The sequence below is a fragment of the Leuresthes tenuis genome, unplaced genomic scaffold (genome assembly GCF_036924035.1).
Source record: "Leuresthes tenuis unplaced genomic scaffold, fLeuTen1.0.hap1 SCAF_21, whole genome shotgun sequence".
NCBI classification, from domain to species: Eukaryota; Metazoa; Chordata; class Actinopteri; order Atheriniformes; family Atherinopsidae; genus Leuresthes; species Leuresthes tenuis.
In genome coordinates, this window is record NW_027325375.1 from 28,054,932 (window position 1) to 28,070,299 (window position 15,368).

Here is a 15,368-nt window from a genome sequence, read left to right on the forward strand (position 1 = left end):
CCTGTTTGAATGCAGAACAGTTTGCTTTCAGCCCAGCCAAGCGTGAAACACTTTGAACAGGTTACATTTTAATTGGCCCTGCCCCTTAGGGGAAGTGCGTTACTGAGTTTGAGGATGCTGATGAATCCATCCAGTCAGGCGGTAGCGCATGATCACCAAAGTGCTCAGTTCTCTTACTGAAACTGAACTTACTATCTATTAGTATCTTTCACCTTCATCTCTGAAGTTCAAAATAGCTGGGAAAACTGTACTTCATGTGTCTGGAGACTGTGCTCGTCTTTTCGCTGTAGGATCAACGCTCCAAAGGGTGTTGTTTCATCATCAGGGATGGAAAACCTCACGGTAAGTAAAGCTTTACCCTTTAGTTTTACAGAGTATGCAGCAATGGAGAAATTATGCCAGAGTTGAGCTTATTTTGATCCAAATAGGCTCAAAGCAGCTTTTTTTTTAGTGACTTGTATAGACTGTGATATAAAAAGTTTCTCTGGTCATGATGTTGTAACAATTATTATGTTTGAATCATTCATAGAAAAAATCTAATTTTTCTCCAAGGCTTTAATTGTCTTACTTTGAACTCCAGCTGCAGTTTGCCTTGCATCAGACATCTGATGTTAGTATGATCTCATGCTATGTTTTTCTGCCCTGTTCTTCAGCCAGAACAATGGCGCGAGATCATGAACAAGAAGATGCGCTACCCTCCGGAGCTCATTAATGCCATTCAGGGGGGGAAAATAGCGCTGCTGTGTGGACTTCTGAGGACTGGTGACGGCATCATCCGCCAGCTGGATGAATCTGAGGATCGCCAGTGGAGGGAGGCGCTCAACCTCTCCATCCGCCTGGGCAGCGAGGATGCTATGGATGCCCTTCTGCAGGGCGTCAAGTTCGACTTCCGTCAGATTCACGAGGCCCTGCTAGTCGCTGTGGACACCAATCAGCCAATGGTGGTAAAGCGTCTCCTCGACCGCTTGGACCAGGAGAAAGGCAACAAGATGGACGTACGATCCTTCTCTCAGGCCATCTTTGACCGCTCTATTGACAACTCACAATTTGCCCCTGGTGTGACCCCTTTGACATTAGCCTGTCAGAAAGACCTGTATGAAATCGTCACCATGCTCACCCAAAAAGGCCACGACATCCCATGGCCTCATAAGATATCCTGTGCCTGTCTTGAATGTCGTAACGGCCGGCAGTATGACCTGCTGAAGTTCTCCTTGTCTCGGATCAACACCTACCGTGGCATCGCCAGCCGTGCCTACCTGTCCGTCACCTCTGACGATGCCATGCTCACCGCTTTCAGACTCAGCAAAGAGCTTCGCAAGCTGTCCCAAAAAGAGCCAGAGTTTAAGGTGTGAGGAGATTCAAAAGTGTTCCTGCTGGCTCTGCATGTTAAGTGTATGTTGTGTTATGGCTCAGCCGTGTTCCCTGTCTCCCACAGCCTCAGTACCTGAGCCTGGAGGAGCTCTGTCAGGAGTTTGCCGTTGAGTTGCTGGGCATGTGTCGCAACCAGAGCGAGGTGACCACCATCCTGAACAGCTGCGGAGATGATAGCCAGGAGTCCTTGGATGAGCAGGCCTTTGAGGAGGGAATACCCAACCTGTCACGTCTGCGGCTTGCTGTCAACTACAACCAGAAGCAGGTAGCTAGATTCAAACACTGCTGTCAGCCTGAGACGTGCAAACGAAGACATAAACTGGGTCACTCGTTTCTCTCTTCCTCTTGTATCTCCGTTGGGGTAGTTTGTGGCCCACCCAATCTGCCAGCAGGTTCTGTCATCCATCTGGTGTGGACACTTGTCGGGTTGGAGAGGCAGCAGGACAGCCTGGAAGCTCTTAGTCTCTGTGGGGATCTTTCTCACCATGCCCTTTCTTTGCCTCATTTACTGGATAGCACCAAAGTCAAAGGTCATATGAAAATAACTGTGATAACTAAGCAATGTTTAAAGGGGTTGCAGACTCTGAGAACAATATTAGGTAAGAACACAGGAGGAGAGCAACTGTCATGTGTGGTCTGGCTTGACATGTCTTTGCTTCTCTCCAGGCAGGAAAGATCATAAAGATCCCTGTCATCAAGTTTCTCCTTCATTCAGCATCCTATTTGTGGTTTCTAATCACATTACTCGGAGAGTCGATAACCATGGAGATGTATCGAGACAAATTTGCATCCCGCCAGCAGAACATCCTTCACAGCTCCTTCCACATGGTGTGGGTGGTCGGTAAGTTCCCTCTATGTGTCTAAACCTCAACACCGGCATTCAGACACAACTCCAGCCTGAGCAGAATGTGAAGCCGGTTCGTAAAATCTTTTCTCACGCAGGATTCTTCTGGTATGAGTGTAAGGAAGTGTGGATCGAGGGACTGCGATGTTACTTCCTTGACTGGTGGAACTGCTTGGACATGATGGTGCTTAGCATGTACCTGGCGTCCTTTGCACTGCGTGTGCTTATCATGCTCAAAGGTTACTTCCTCTGCCATGATCAGAGCAGCAGCGAGGAGTGCATCTACTTCACTCAGACCGGTGAGAACTGTCAGGACGTTCATCCAAAATGACTGAAGGTATTTATAGTTTAAATGTTAACTGGTATGTTATGTGAAAGTACGTGACAACTGGCATCAGGAGGACCCCCAGCTGATTTCTGAGGTGCTGTTTGCTGTGACCAGCATGCTGAGTTTCACTCGGCTTGCATACATCCTGCCAGCCCACGAGTCTCTGGGAACGCTACAGATCTCCATAGGGAAAATGATTGATGACATGATGAGGTAACTGCACTGCTAATTGCTAATGCCCCAATTCCAAAACAAGCTATGTAAAATGAAAAAAAAAAACTTTCAGAAATCAACATTTTATTCCCAATAGAACAGAAAAATATCAATTGTTGTTAAGAAGTGGTCCGTGTTTACCACTGTGCATTATCCCCTCTTCTTTTGACAAACATCTGGGAACTGAGGAGACCTTTAGGAGAGGATGTTGTCCTATTCTTGTCTGATTAAGATTCTAGCTGCTCAACTGTTCCGCTCATCATTTCCATTTCACGTCCAATGTTTTCAGTTGGTGAAAGGTCTACAGACAGGCCAGTCCAGCACCCAGGCTCTTCTTCTATGAATCCATGCTGTTACAATAGATGCAGTTGAGCATTGTCTTACTGAAATACGCAAGGCCTTCCCTGAAAAAGACATCTGGGTGGGAGCATATGTTGCTCTAAAACCTGAATATATCTTTCAGCATTGATGGTACCTTTCCAGATGTGCAGGTTTACACTTCCATAGGCACTTATGCTCCCCCATACTATCGGAGATGCAGACTTTTGAACTGAGTGCTGTTCAAGCTGGATTTTCCCTCTCCTCTTCAGTCTGGAGGATGCAGCGTCCATGATTCCTCTGACCTCAGAATTTAGCATTTTACCTCAGTCCATTTGGTCCAGAGAAGACTGTGTTGTTTCTGAATCATGTTCACGTGTGTTGGTGTACAGTCATTTCCATGACCTAATCATGTCTGTTTTTAATACAGTGCTACCAACAAGGTGCCTCCAGATTCTCTAAATCTTTTGATGATGTTATATACTGTCTTCACAATTTTGCATTGACAAACATTACATTATAGATGCATTTATTTGCATTTTGCTGAACCTCTGTCCATCTTTACTTCTGAGAGACTCTGCCTCTCTAAGGTGCTCTTATTATACCCAGTCATGTTACCAACACATTGCCAGTTAGACTAAACAACTGCAACATGTTCCCTGTCCCAACTTTTTTCAAGCATGCTGCTGCCATCAAGCTCAAGATGAGTGAATATAAGCATGGGAGCATGGGATCTTAGCTGGTGGAGAGTAAAATGTCTCACTGTCAACATTTGGTATTTTTCTATATTCTATTGGGATTTTCAAATGATTATATTCTGTTTTTTATTGGGTTTGTGGATCTGCATTTTAGATCATTGCCTGGAGATATATTCAGGGCACCTGTCAGAACCAACATAACATTTTCTTTTTCTTTCACAGATTCATGTTTATCTTAATGATCATTGGGACAGCCTTTCTCTGTGGTATCAACAATGTCTATGTGCCTTATGTCATCTCTCCACATCTTGGCAGGTAATGTGTGTGATGTTCAGGCTCCTAAATTATGCTGTTTGAGCTGGTTATGTGTCAAGAATCTACTGCTGTGATAAGGTGAAGACAATAATGCGATGATGGTTTAACACTTACTCACGAGCTCTGCTGCAGTTTCCTTTTACCAAAGAAAAGCTGTCAATTTTGCAAAAGCAAGATTAATTTATGATGACTCAATAAGGAAAGATTTTCTGACATCTTGTAGTCAGATTTGACTTTATAAGCCATGGTTACTTGAAAAGCTGTTTGAAAGCAGTCCAATCTTGATAACAGTCTCCATCATGCTGCTGCAGGTTTAATGAGACCTTCCACTTCTTATTCTGGACCATGTTCGGAGTGGCCAACCAGGACTACGTGGACATGCCGCAGTTTGTGTTGGCGGAGTTTGTAGGAAGGATTCTGTACGGTATCTTCACTCTAGTCATCGTCATTGTCCTCCTCAACATGCTTATAGCTATGATTACCAACTCCTTTCAGAAAATCGAGGTAAATAGATACACAAACCTCTGCTGATCAGTTTTGAAGGAGGAACCTCAGTGATGTGTGCTGAGATCCCTGTTTAATTTCAGGATGATGCAGATGTTGAGTGGAAATTCGCCCGCTCAAAGCTGTACCTCAGCTACTTCAGAGAGGGCCTCACCATGCCTGTGCCTTTCAACATCATTCCTTCACCTAAAGCTTTCTTTTACATTTTAAGGTGAATCTTTAAACCACACAACTTTTTAACTTTTTAAAATGCATTGGTCTTGTGTTTGCTTTTGTTTTTTTTTTTTACAAAGAATTGTTTCAAATTCTGTTCAAGGGGTATCTTCAGGCGGATCTGCTGCTGCTGCACTTCTGGTTCTGAGCAAAAATATCCACCTATAACCTCTGCGGTAAGTGTGTGCTTCTGTCAGTGTGAGCCTTTTAATCATATAATCATTTCCACATTATTTTGATGTTGCTTTATATAACATTTAAACTGATCTTTTTTCAAGTCCAATAATAATGGATCTGAGGACCGCCAGATACCTTACCGACAGCAGGTGATCAGGGCCCTGGTGCAGCGCTACATTGAGTCGGCTCGCAGGGAGTTTGAGGAGACAAAAAGGAAAGGTAACTGTCACTGTGTCACTCTGACACAGCAATGCATTTGAAAGATTTTTATATTTGTGTTGCCTCGCCTCATCCATCACACCTTTTCCCTCTACCACTAGATTAGATTATAAGTCTTAAATCTTTAAATCATGTAAATATTATGCTTAATTGGCTTGAAGAAGTATTTTTGAGTCACTGAACTGTGAAAATGTCTCAGTCTCTCAGAATACATTCTGCCATAAAGCAATGGTTATAATTAGCATATGAAATACATTTCCATCAGCATAATTATATCAATACATTTATTCATTACATGCATTTAATTGGAGCATCACTCTCAATCATTATAGTTCAATACAAAACTCCCTTTTAGTTTTAAGATAACCAGGAAGCATTTGTCAGGTCAAGCAACAATATTCTAAATCAAGAGATGTACTTACCTACCTGGCTGCTCTGCAAGCTTGTTACTTACCATCTTAATAAGGAGGAGGAGTTTGTTCTGTTCCCTCCTGAGTTGTGCGTCTCAGAGGAGAATCTTTAGAATCTGAACACTGTAATATGTCCACTGACCCAGTGGATTAGACACAAAAGACAAGTCCATAGTTTAGTTTTTAAGTAGGTGAACCCTTTTTGCACATACTAATTAATATAAAAGCAGTTGTTGAACTTGCTGGCAATTAAAGGCCTGAAGCATGTGATTGACTTAAATGGGTGAATGGCTTTAACATCATGCACATAAAAAGTGATTACTGAAATTCTCCTGAGACCCAGAGAGGATGGTGACATACTGGGGTCTTAAGGTGCATTCTGACTGCAGAAACCTTTGACAGGAACCGGAGTTTTGGGGTTTTTTTGAGGATAAACTTCAGCCCTAAAAAGCGCGCTGGTAGGGATGTGGAACCCACAAAGCTACCCTGAATCTGTGGGCTGGAGCTTGCAGCAATTAATAGTTTTTAACTGTATTTCCAGAGTTTTATTTCCACCTTTCTGGTTCAGTCCCTCAGGTTCAGTGTACACAATAGCTCATTAAATCTGTTAACTTGAAGTTGTACCACAGGAATACTTGTTACTGTTTGCTGTCCGTCAAACTCAGACATTTATTTAGGAAGATTCAGAACAAATGAGAAGAAAAAGCTCAGACTGGGACAAGAAAGGAGTGAAATCAGAGCAATAACATGTTAATCTCTGATCTTTTTACAGCAGTTACATGTTAAGACACAAATAAAAACACTCCAAACCTCATAGAAATGTATAACAGAAACAGAGGTTGAGTTTATGTAGCTATAGTGGACTACAGGCTGATCTAAACTGCATGGCATGGCCATCTCTGTAACTTGCTTTCAAGGCAGTAGCAGCTTTCAGAAGATACAATAACCTCAGATTGTATTACAGCGGTTATGCTCGGAGGCACAAATTTATACCGCTGACAGATTCTGTGTTATTACAGCTAAAGCAGACTTCCTGGTTTTACTGTAGACTCGATGTGGCAGTGCTGAGACTCTGGAAAGTGGATTGACAGTCATCGACTTAATTTGTTTAATCTACCCTGAACCCTAGAGCTCAGTGGGATTGCAACAGACCCAGGGCTGAAATAATATTTTTCTCTTCAAAGTTTTAACTGCATTGCTCTGGATTCTTTGACAAATTCCCCACAGACGATGGTTGTCATTTGTGTTCTTGAGTCTACGTGGTGAATTTCCACAAGACGATGTCATAGTCAATATTTATGCAGTCCCGCCTGAGGGGATACTGGTTTTCAGTGTTATCTTGTGCTTGTAGAGGTTTCTCTGGATTCTTTCGATTATATTACATCCCATGATATCTGTCAGTTCTGTGCACGGCTGTAAAAATGATTGCTAAATATCTTATTTGCTCACACAGTCTCCCTTAGAATGGTTGTCCCACAAGGTATTATTATTATTATTAGTTATTTTTATTTTACAACTGTTTCAAGTCATGGGAATTGGGGTCTAACATTAAACACTTTAGGACTCCATTAGGGCTCTATAGTAGTTGCTCTAATTGAAATATACAGCTTGAGAGTATCAGAGCAGCTTTGGGAAAAAATCTTTGACTTGACAAAGACTTTAACTTTAATTTTTAACCATTTAAAGACTCATCAAAAACAATAAATATGGAATAATATGATTACAACATAATTCTCACTCACAGCAGTGTGAACCCATAGTGTGTGTGTCCAGTATTTGTGGCATTTGAGCCAAAAATGTTACATTTACTGATTACAAGTATTTGGTTCCCTTTGAAAAAGTGTTTCAAAGGGAATGTTTTTGTGTATCATCAGAAAATCCGTTTGCTGTGGTGTGATTAAAGTATTTTCTGTTCTTAGATATTGGTAATCGGATCACTGAGCTGAATAAAGCAGTGTCCAGGATGCATGGTGAGATGAAAGTGATCCAGCAACTTCTGATGGCTGATGGACGTGCTGCAAACGATGCGTTGACCAAGGATGGGTCCTCAGTGCTGGGAAAATATATAATTGGTGCAAAAAATAATTTCAGAGGGTTTAACAACAGACAAGATGACAAAAACACATCACTCAAAGTAACTGTGCATCATGGAGAGGAAAGTGTGGATAAAGACAAGGCTGATTCAGAAGTACAGGAGGAGTCAGACACACAACCGAACCAGGTGGAGGAATGTGGAGCAGAAGCATCACTACAGGAAACAGACTGTGAGGTGGTGAAAATGGAGGAAGGGCGAGCCAAAGCAGAGCAGGAGGAGAAGAAGGAAACTGAGAAAAATGAGCAGGCAGAATCAGACAAAAGTGAAAATAGTGATGATAAAGTGAAAGAGGTCACAGAAGGGACTTGTTGTAATGATGTAAAAGAAGAAGGGAAGGCCAAGACCATACAGAAGGAGGCAGATATCAGAAAGGAGGGAGAAACTAATACAGGGGCAGAGGGGAAAGTAATGGAGACCACGGCTCATCACACCACTGACAGCATCAAAGTCGGCTGTGAAATGACAGAAACAAAGAAACTAATGAACAAGTTCAGAGACATGGAGCTGAAAGAACGAAAAGTGGAGGCAGGATGGGTGAAGGGTCGGAAGTTTGAGAGTAATGTAGCAGAAAAACCTCATGTCAGGGAGCGAGAAGAGAAACCTGGAAACAAATTGATTCCCTCTCCGACGGGAAGCGGCAGCTCGCAGGACACAGGCTTCGGTTCACGAGAGGGTGAAGGATCGATCGATGGCACACCAGTGAAAGCTTAACCGCAGCGATGAGTTTAGCCCCTCGCTCACCAGAATCAGATAAGAGTTTGCACTATGACTGCACAATCAATCACTGATATTTGGCAGAATTGTCCTAAATCTGCATTTCTGCTTCTATGAAATGAAGTTCAGCACATAAGATTGCTGTTAACTTATAAAGTGTTAACAAGTGAGCTCAGAGGATGTTAGGAGGATGTTGTTTAGTTTCTATGGATACATTATCTATCTATCTGGATATTTTTGTCATCTTAATCCATGAAATTGTTAGAAAAATGTAGTGTAACAAGACAATCTGTCAACTTAATGCTGGCAAAACTCTGCTCACGTCAACGTGAATTAGATTCTAATTAAGTTAGTTTACCTTCCACTACATATGGATCTATTCAAGTTTTATTTTTAAGATCCATTCTGTCATCTCGACTAGAACAAGGTCATTTGGTATCATTTCTTCAGATGTTTAGATTACCAATAGATTTAACTCAGACAGTCTGTGTACCTGCTGGGCAGCCAGTTAGGATTAGAGTATCTTCTGATTAGGAAACTCTGGCTGAGCCACAAGTTGTACTTTGGGGTAAACCGTCCCTTCCTGCTTGTATGTTTAATGTTCTCTGCTGATTGATTTGATTTCGAGTGTGATACATGATTATGAGGACGAAAGCTTTGTGTTCAGTTCATGTTTTGTATAATTAAATAGTTTGAATTACATTTGTTTCTGACTACATATCTCAATTAGTGTGGAGGATTCTGAGCTGAGTGTGACTTAATGTTCCTTCAGTGTCTCTTTTCAGCTGAACTATACCTGTTGCTGCAGCCTAATCATGCAGGTCTCAGCTTGTTTAACACATTCTGCTCCCGTGAGGTCTCGTTCGTGAACACACTTGGCCATTAATTCATCAGCTGATGCATCACCTTCTCCAGGGCACATTACAACCTTCCTCTGGAAAAACACCCTGGAATGTTGCCATTCATTGCAGTATTGCATAATTCACCATCTCTGCGTTAGTTTGTTGCTGTTCTCAGTGCTGCCAGCTTTAGTCCCTTACTATTCACAAACAAACTTCCTATAACAGTCAGTTTGAGCAACACAAACAGGGAAGTGTATCTTCCCTGCTGCCCATTTCCAAATAAACAAAGAATGATAAAATCAGCAACTCTAAACTTCCCATTAATTTTTTCATCATATCCTCTTAGTTGTGTCAGATAGTACAAGTCAATACATTTGATTCTTCAAAATAATGAGATTCAGTTTGAGATTCTTAATGACAAGTTTATTTTTAATCCATCTAAAACAAAGATCAACATCAATTTCATTCAGAAAACCCGCAAAGTTAGAAAACTGCATTGATAAATCTAAGTTAATATTAATAAATATGAATTAATCAAACCCTTTTAATGCTATAAAAAACATGAACACAACAAACACTTGAAAAAAATCCCATTAAATAAAAACCGCAAAGATTTGTGATATGAATATAACAACGTGAAAAAACATTGTTTCTAAATCCTGTACAAAATAAGCATAAAAACACATTTTTAGTGGGAGGTCGACGGTGAAGGAGTGAGACTGTGGGGGAGTTGCACACTTTACTCAGGAACCACACATTAGGCATTCGTCTTTATTTGCTAAGGAGCAAACCATGGCTGCAGTGTTTCGCTCTTTGGTCTCTTCCTCTGCACTCTTGGTCGATGGGGCCTCCTTTAATTTCTCCTTGTTCAGAGTGAACTGAATTGGGTTGGCGGCAGGCTTCGTTCGCAGGTAGTACATGCCGGTCTTCAGGCCCTGCAGAAAGAATAAAAAGGCTGTAAAGTGCTGTTCCTAACTCTGATGCAGCAGATTTGTCCCTTGGTACCTCCAGTGTGCATTCCCTCAGTTCTGACTTACCAACTTCCAACCGTAGAAGTGCATGCTGGTAAGTTTCCCATAGTTCGGCTCAGCAATATGAATGTTAAGAGACTGGCTCTGATCAATGTAAGCACCACGATCTGCTGCCATCTTGAGTACAGTCTTCTGGGAGATTTCCCAGACAGTTTTATACAGCTGCTTCAGGTCATCAGGGATCTCTTTTATTTCCTGAGAAGTCAGGCAGGTTATAAAACATTTGTTCACCAGAAAAGAAGTCAGTTTACGTTACAGAAGCATTCAGAGTAGTGACCCTTTACCTGGATGGAGCCATTCTGAGCAATCAGCTGGTTCTTCATTTCTTCATTCCACAGTCCTCTTTCTGTGAGGTCCTTCAGCAGGTGAGGATTCACAATCTAAATGACAGGCAGAGAAAAACGAATAAAAAACAGCAGCCTTTTTATGGACACGAGACAGAAATGAGCAAATGCATTCCAGACTGACCTGAAACTCTCCTGAAAGCACCCTGCGAGTGTAGATGTTGCTGGTGTATGCCTCAATGGACTCATTGTTACCAAGAATCTGGGCAGTGGAAGCTGTGGGCATTGGAGCCAAAAGCAAACTGTTCCTCACACCGTGCCTGAGGACACATGGGGTGCAGTCAGATAAAAGACATACTACAGTCTCCACATACAGTAAAAAGTAGATGTATAATGACAAGAACAGGGAAGACTTACTTAGCTATTTTCTCCTTCAGTGCATTCCAGTCCCACAAATCTGTTGGCGTTTTGCCCCACATGTCATACTGGAGCTTCTGTAAAACAAAATATCATAATCAGCACATAATCCCAAGCTGCTAATCTGTATCTCAGAATGGATTTTAGGTATTTGTGAAAACTACTCACTCCCTTGCTGACAGGAGAGCCAGTGTAGGTTTCATAAGCACCAAATTCTGCTGCCAGCTCACAGCTGGCCTCCAGGGCAGCGTAATAGATGGTCTCAAAGATGTGGATATTGAGTAACTGGGCCTCTGGACTTTCAAAAGGATAGCGCATGAGGATAAAGGCATCAGCCAGACCTTGAACACCAATTCCAATTGGTCTGTGACGCTTATTGGACCTTTCAGCCTGTAAGGCAGGATGGAGGAACTACTTGTTAACAGAAAGATTCAGCTGCAGGGTTGATGGAGGAGCAAAGCTAGGCAGAAAACCATACCTCAGGCACTGGGTAGTAGTTGATGTCAATGATCTTGTTCAGGTTCTTGACAATAACTTTGGTAACAGATGCAAGCTTTTTGAAGTCAAATGTCTTTTCTGCCGTGACATACATGTTGAGGGCGATGGATGCCAGGTTACACACTGCGACCTGAGTTAAAGAAAGACCAAAGATCTGAATATCGTAAAAAGAACAGGCAGAATCTGTAGGTAACAGTATAATATTTGCTATCTGCCTCACCTCGTCTTTGCTTGTGTACTCTACAATTTCCGTGCACAGGTTGCTGGATTTGATGGTACCCAGATTTTGCTGATTGCTCTTTCTGTTGCAAGCGTCCTTGTAGAGAATGTATGGAGTGCCAGTTTCTGTCTGCGACTCGATGACAGCGTGCCACAGCTGCTGAGCCTTTACCACTCGCTTAACCCTGCCCTCCTTCTCGTACCTGAAGGCCAACAGGATTAGTGGAACAGGTCATCACTGACAAATGAGATATTTGTTAAAAACAGAGGCAGGTACGCTGATCTTACCGAGTGTAGAGCTCCTCGAACTCCTCTCCCCAGCACTCCTCTAATCCCGGACAATCACTGGGACACATCAGAGACCAGTCCTACAAGAACACCACAGGAATGAGAAGCCTGTCCTTGTTCAAGATTTAGCAGGAGCACCAAAGCTTGAAATTCAGCATTCACCTGATTGCTTTCCACTCGTTTCATGAAGAGGTCTGGGATCCAAAGGGCAAAGAACAGGTCTCTGGCCCTCTGCTCTTCTTTACCCGTGTTCTTCTTCAACTCCAAGAAGTCAAACACATCTGCATGCCACGGCTCCAGATACACAGCAAAGGCCCCGGGTCTCTAAGCAGCCAAATGCAGTCAAGCATGTCATCAAACTGGTAATAACAATGTCAAGCAACATCTTATTCATCAGTGAATGTCATTCTGACCTTGTTGCCACCCTGGTCCACATAACGTGCTGTGTTGTTGTACACTCGCAGCATGGGAACCAGCCCGTTGGAAATGCCATTAGTCTGAAAGCATAAATGATTTTAAGGAATGTATATTCTAAATAAATAGAAATAAAGAAATAAATCATTAGCTCTTCTATATTAGCTTGAATTTCCCCAGCATTGTGAATTTTGCTCACCCCAGCGATATAGCTGCCTGTTGCCCTGATACAGCTCACTGCCAATCCAATGCCTCCAGCTGATTTGGAGATGAGGGCACATTGCTTCAGTGTGTCGTAAATCCCGTCAATGCTATCATCCTTCATGGCCAGCAAGAAACAGCTGCAAAAATCCAATCATTTAGATGACGAAACAAGAAAGGTTCATTTTTTTCCCTCTTTACAGCCTTTACCTGGACAGCTGTGGCCTGTTGGTGCCTGCATTGAACAATGTAGGAGAAGCATGGGTGAACCACTTCTCTGACAGCAAGTTGTAAGTCTCAATGGCTGCATCGATGTCTCCTTTATGAATCCCGACAGCCACTCTCATTAGCATGTGCTGGGGTCTCTCAGCAACTACAAACAAACAATGAAAATGTGTTAAGTTATTTTAGAATGACATACCTTATGGCTTTAAAGTGACCACCTGCACCCACTAACATTACTTTTAAAGACGTGAGGAAACTCACCTTTGCCATTAATCTTTAGCAAATATGACCGCTCGAGTGTCTGTAGAGAAAAAAGACACATTTGGTTGAAAATCCTGATTATTTGTATGAAACATTGAATGTTAAATGACCTGAAAAGTTACCTTAAAGCCAAAGAAGTTGTAAGAAAAGTCCCTGTCATAAATGATGGATGAGTTGAGGCGCTGCAAGGAATAAAGAATATTATCTTAGAGCATGTTAAAACTTAACTACATCCTCTTGAAATTCAAAGAAAGAACAAAGTAGATCATTACATGTTTTACTCATCATTACTTACGGCTTTGTTTTCAAGGATAATGTCGCGTGTCTCCTTGGAGATCATAGGTGAGTGACGTTTATTTAAGGGGTTGACATAGTTGTAAAGGTCTTCCATCACATCTATGTGAGTGCAATGGAAAGAACATGTATTATAGTTAAAGACCACTTGACTATTTTAAGAATGTACTGTCAGTCATACCAGGAGTAAATGGAATCCTAAATGAAGAACAGGAAAGCATTATGTTGCATTGATGGTACTACTTATTCAATGCAAAGTCATATCTATAAAGTAAGTTAAGTGGTAACGGTCCTTACCACTGAATACTTTCTTGGTTTCCCTATGCAGGTTGGACACAGCGATCCGTGCAGCCAGGACTGCATAGTCAGGATGTTTAGTGGTGAGAGTCGCAGCAGTTTCTGCAGCCAGGGTGTCCAGCTCCACGGTGGTGACTCCACTGTACAGACCCTGGATCACCTTCATTGTAATCTGGGCCTGCAAAACCAGAAATAATAAGGTAACACAAAGTAGATAATCACTGAACTGTCATCTGCCAACACTGTCTGTCAGTTACTTCACATCTCTTTTTTATTTTGGTGCTGCTTTGAACTTACAGGATCCACGAAATCACAGTTGAGTCCATAACACAGCTTCTGGATGCGAGATGTGATTTTATCAAAACTAACCGCCTCATGGCGCCCATCTGACAAACAAACAAAAAAAAAATGCAAAAGTGTCATTTTCATAATTATTTGGACAATTCGCAAGGTAAAATCTCTGCGTGGCCGACTGCTGTCATGGCTATCTTCATCAAACATAAACGTTAGAGCCTTGATAACTGAGCTCAGAGAGGAAGCGCGCAATAGAAACACCTGTCTTACGGGTTTCTGCGCGCGCCAATGCAGCAATGTCAAAACATACATGAAAACCCTCCATCTCGATACTTCATGTAGAAATAAGTTTGTCAGAGGATTCACTTTGCAAAACACCGAGAAATAAAAACCGTACAAGGCAAAAAGAACATAAGCACCACACTCCACTTAAAAGTCTTGATTGAGTCGCTTCTAATTAAAATCTATGTTACTGTAATCGTCCGAATTGCATTTAAAATAAAGACAAAATAGGCAACGAAAACAGCAAATTAAGACAGGCAGCTATGTCCTTTTACACCTGAAGTCTTTGTTTGACGTCTCGGCGCAATCACCGCACAACGAAACAAAATGACATTTAAACCGCGACTTTTATGGTAAACTGAAAAGTTAACTCAAACATGCAATCTCTTTAAACTGCGGACCTTAATAAAGGCTTAGGAACATTTTAGGACGGTTTCCAGGACTGCACACAGTTCTCCTCATCAGTTCAGCAGTTATTGATTTTAACAGCAAAAACATAAAATATAGCAACAATACCTCGTTTAAGCACATGCATGTTGGCAATGAAGCAGATATTCTTTTCCTCAGACAGCAGGATCTGGCCTTATCTTCTCAACTGGACACAGGACACGAATGAAACTACTGTGATACAACGCAGTTACTGCCGGTTACTACACAGCTGAAACTACAATATTGAATCTTAAACTAAGAGCGCCAACAAACCAAAAGCTACATAGACCGATTGTGCCGGCTGTGAAGCCAATCAGAGAAGACTTTGACAGACCTGTAAACCAATCAGAATCAGCGCACGGTCCTCTTCCGGCTTAAATCTGGCGGGATACCACCAAACAACAGCTTGGGAAATGTAATTATGGTAACATTTTCGTTTATTTTTATTTTATTTTTCTTGTTATCCAAAATGTATAATCGAAATAATCTTTCGAAATCGGAATGTAAAATGGTTAGCAAACGGTTGGTTGTTAGTTGGGTGCTTAAAAAACATACTTATTTAATGTTCCATGTTGGCACTTATATTAAGTCTAATATATAATATATATAAATGTCATTTTTGAGAGAAGAAATTCAGATAAAAATATAGTAATGAGTTAAACTTTTGTAATTT

General features: G+C 41.7%; 2 protein-coding genes across 2 annotated transcripts; one reads left to right on the forward strand and one right to left on the reverse strand.

Annotated features, from left to right (window-relative positions):
• Positions 1-327: 327 nt before the first annotated feature.
• On the forward strand, positions 328-8,486 carry LOC140279789 (short transient receptor potential channel 2-like). Its single transcript, XM_072374961.1, has 14 exons — positions 328-342; positions 654-1,346; positions 1,436-1,636; positions 1,737-1,901; positions 2,038-2,212; positions 2,314-2,514; positions 2,594-2,756; positions 3,995-4,087; positions 4,399-4,591; positions 4,675-4,802; positions 4,908-4,980; positions 5,083-5,200; positions 7,530-8,110; positions 8,195-8,486. Exons 1-14 carry the CDS (start codon positions 328-330, stop codon positions 8,414-8,416), a joined length of 3,021 nt encoding a protein of 1,006 aa, XP_072231062.1. The 3' UTR covers positions 8,417-8,486.
• Positions 8,487-9,921: 1,435 nt separating this feature from the next.
• Positions 9,922-14,921, reverse strand: LOC140279990 (ribonucleoside-diphosphate reductase large subunit-like). Its single transcript, XM_072375234.1, has 19 exons — positions 14,783-14,921; positions 13,988-14,076; positions 13,691-13,868; positions 13,395-13,495; positions 13,222-13,281; positions 13,100-13,139; positions 12,824-12,986; positions 12,612-12,753; positions 12,412-12,495; positions 12,161-12,322; positions 11,999-12,078; positions 11,712-11,913; positions 11,472-11,621; positions 11,162-11,383; positions 10,994-11,070; positions 10,761-10,896; positions 10,577-10,672; positions 10,299-10,487; positions 9,922-10,196 (listed from the first exon to the last, which is right to left on the reverse strand). The coding sequence occupies exons 1-19, from the start codon at positions 14,799-14,801 to the stop codon at positions 10,005-10,007; spliced, it is 2,382 nt and encodes a 793-aa protein (XP_072231335.1). The 5' UTR covers positions 14,802-14,921; the 3' UTR covers positions 9,922-10,004.
• Positions 14,922-15,368: the final 447 nt, after the last annotated feature.

What these genes read in the sequence shown, in the direction of transcription:
- LOC140279789 (XM_072374961.1), top strand. An exon ending in TCAACTACAACCAGAAGCAG is followed by an intron (nt 1,637 to 1,736) that starts GTAGCTAGATTC and finishes CCGTTGGGGTAG; the next exon opens with TTTGTGGCCCACCCAATCTG. An exon ending in GCTTTCTTTTACATTTTAAG is followed by an intron (nt 4,803 to 4,907) that starts GTGAATCTTTAA and finishes ATTCTGTTCAAG; the next exon opens with GGGTATCTTCAGGCGGATCT.
- LOC140279990 (XM_072375234.1), bottom strand. An exon ending in TTCGAGGAGCTCTACACTCG is followed by an intron (nt 11,914 to 11,998) that starts GTAAGATCAGCG and finishes GTTGGCCTTCAG; the next exon opens with GTACGAGAAGGAGGGCAGGG. An exon ending in GCTCTCCTGTCAGCAAGGGA is followed by an intron (nt 11,071 to 11,161) that starts GTGAGTAGTTTT and finishes TTTGTTTTACAG; the next exon opens with AAGCTCCAGTATGACATGTG.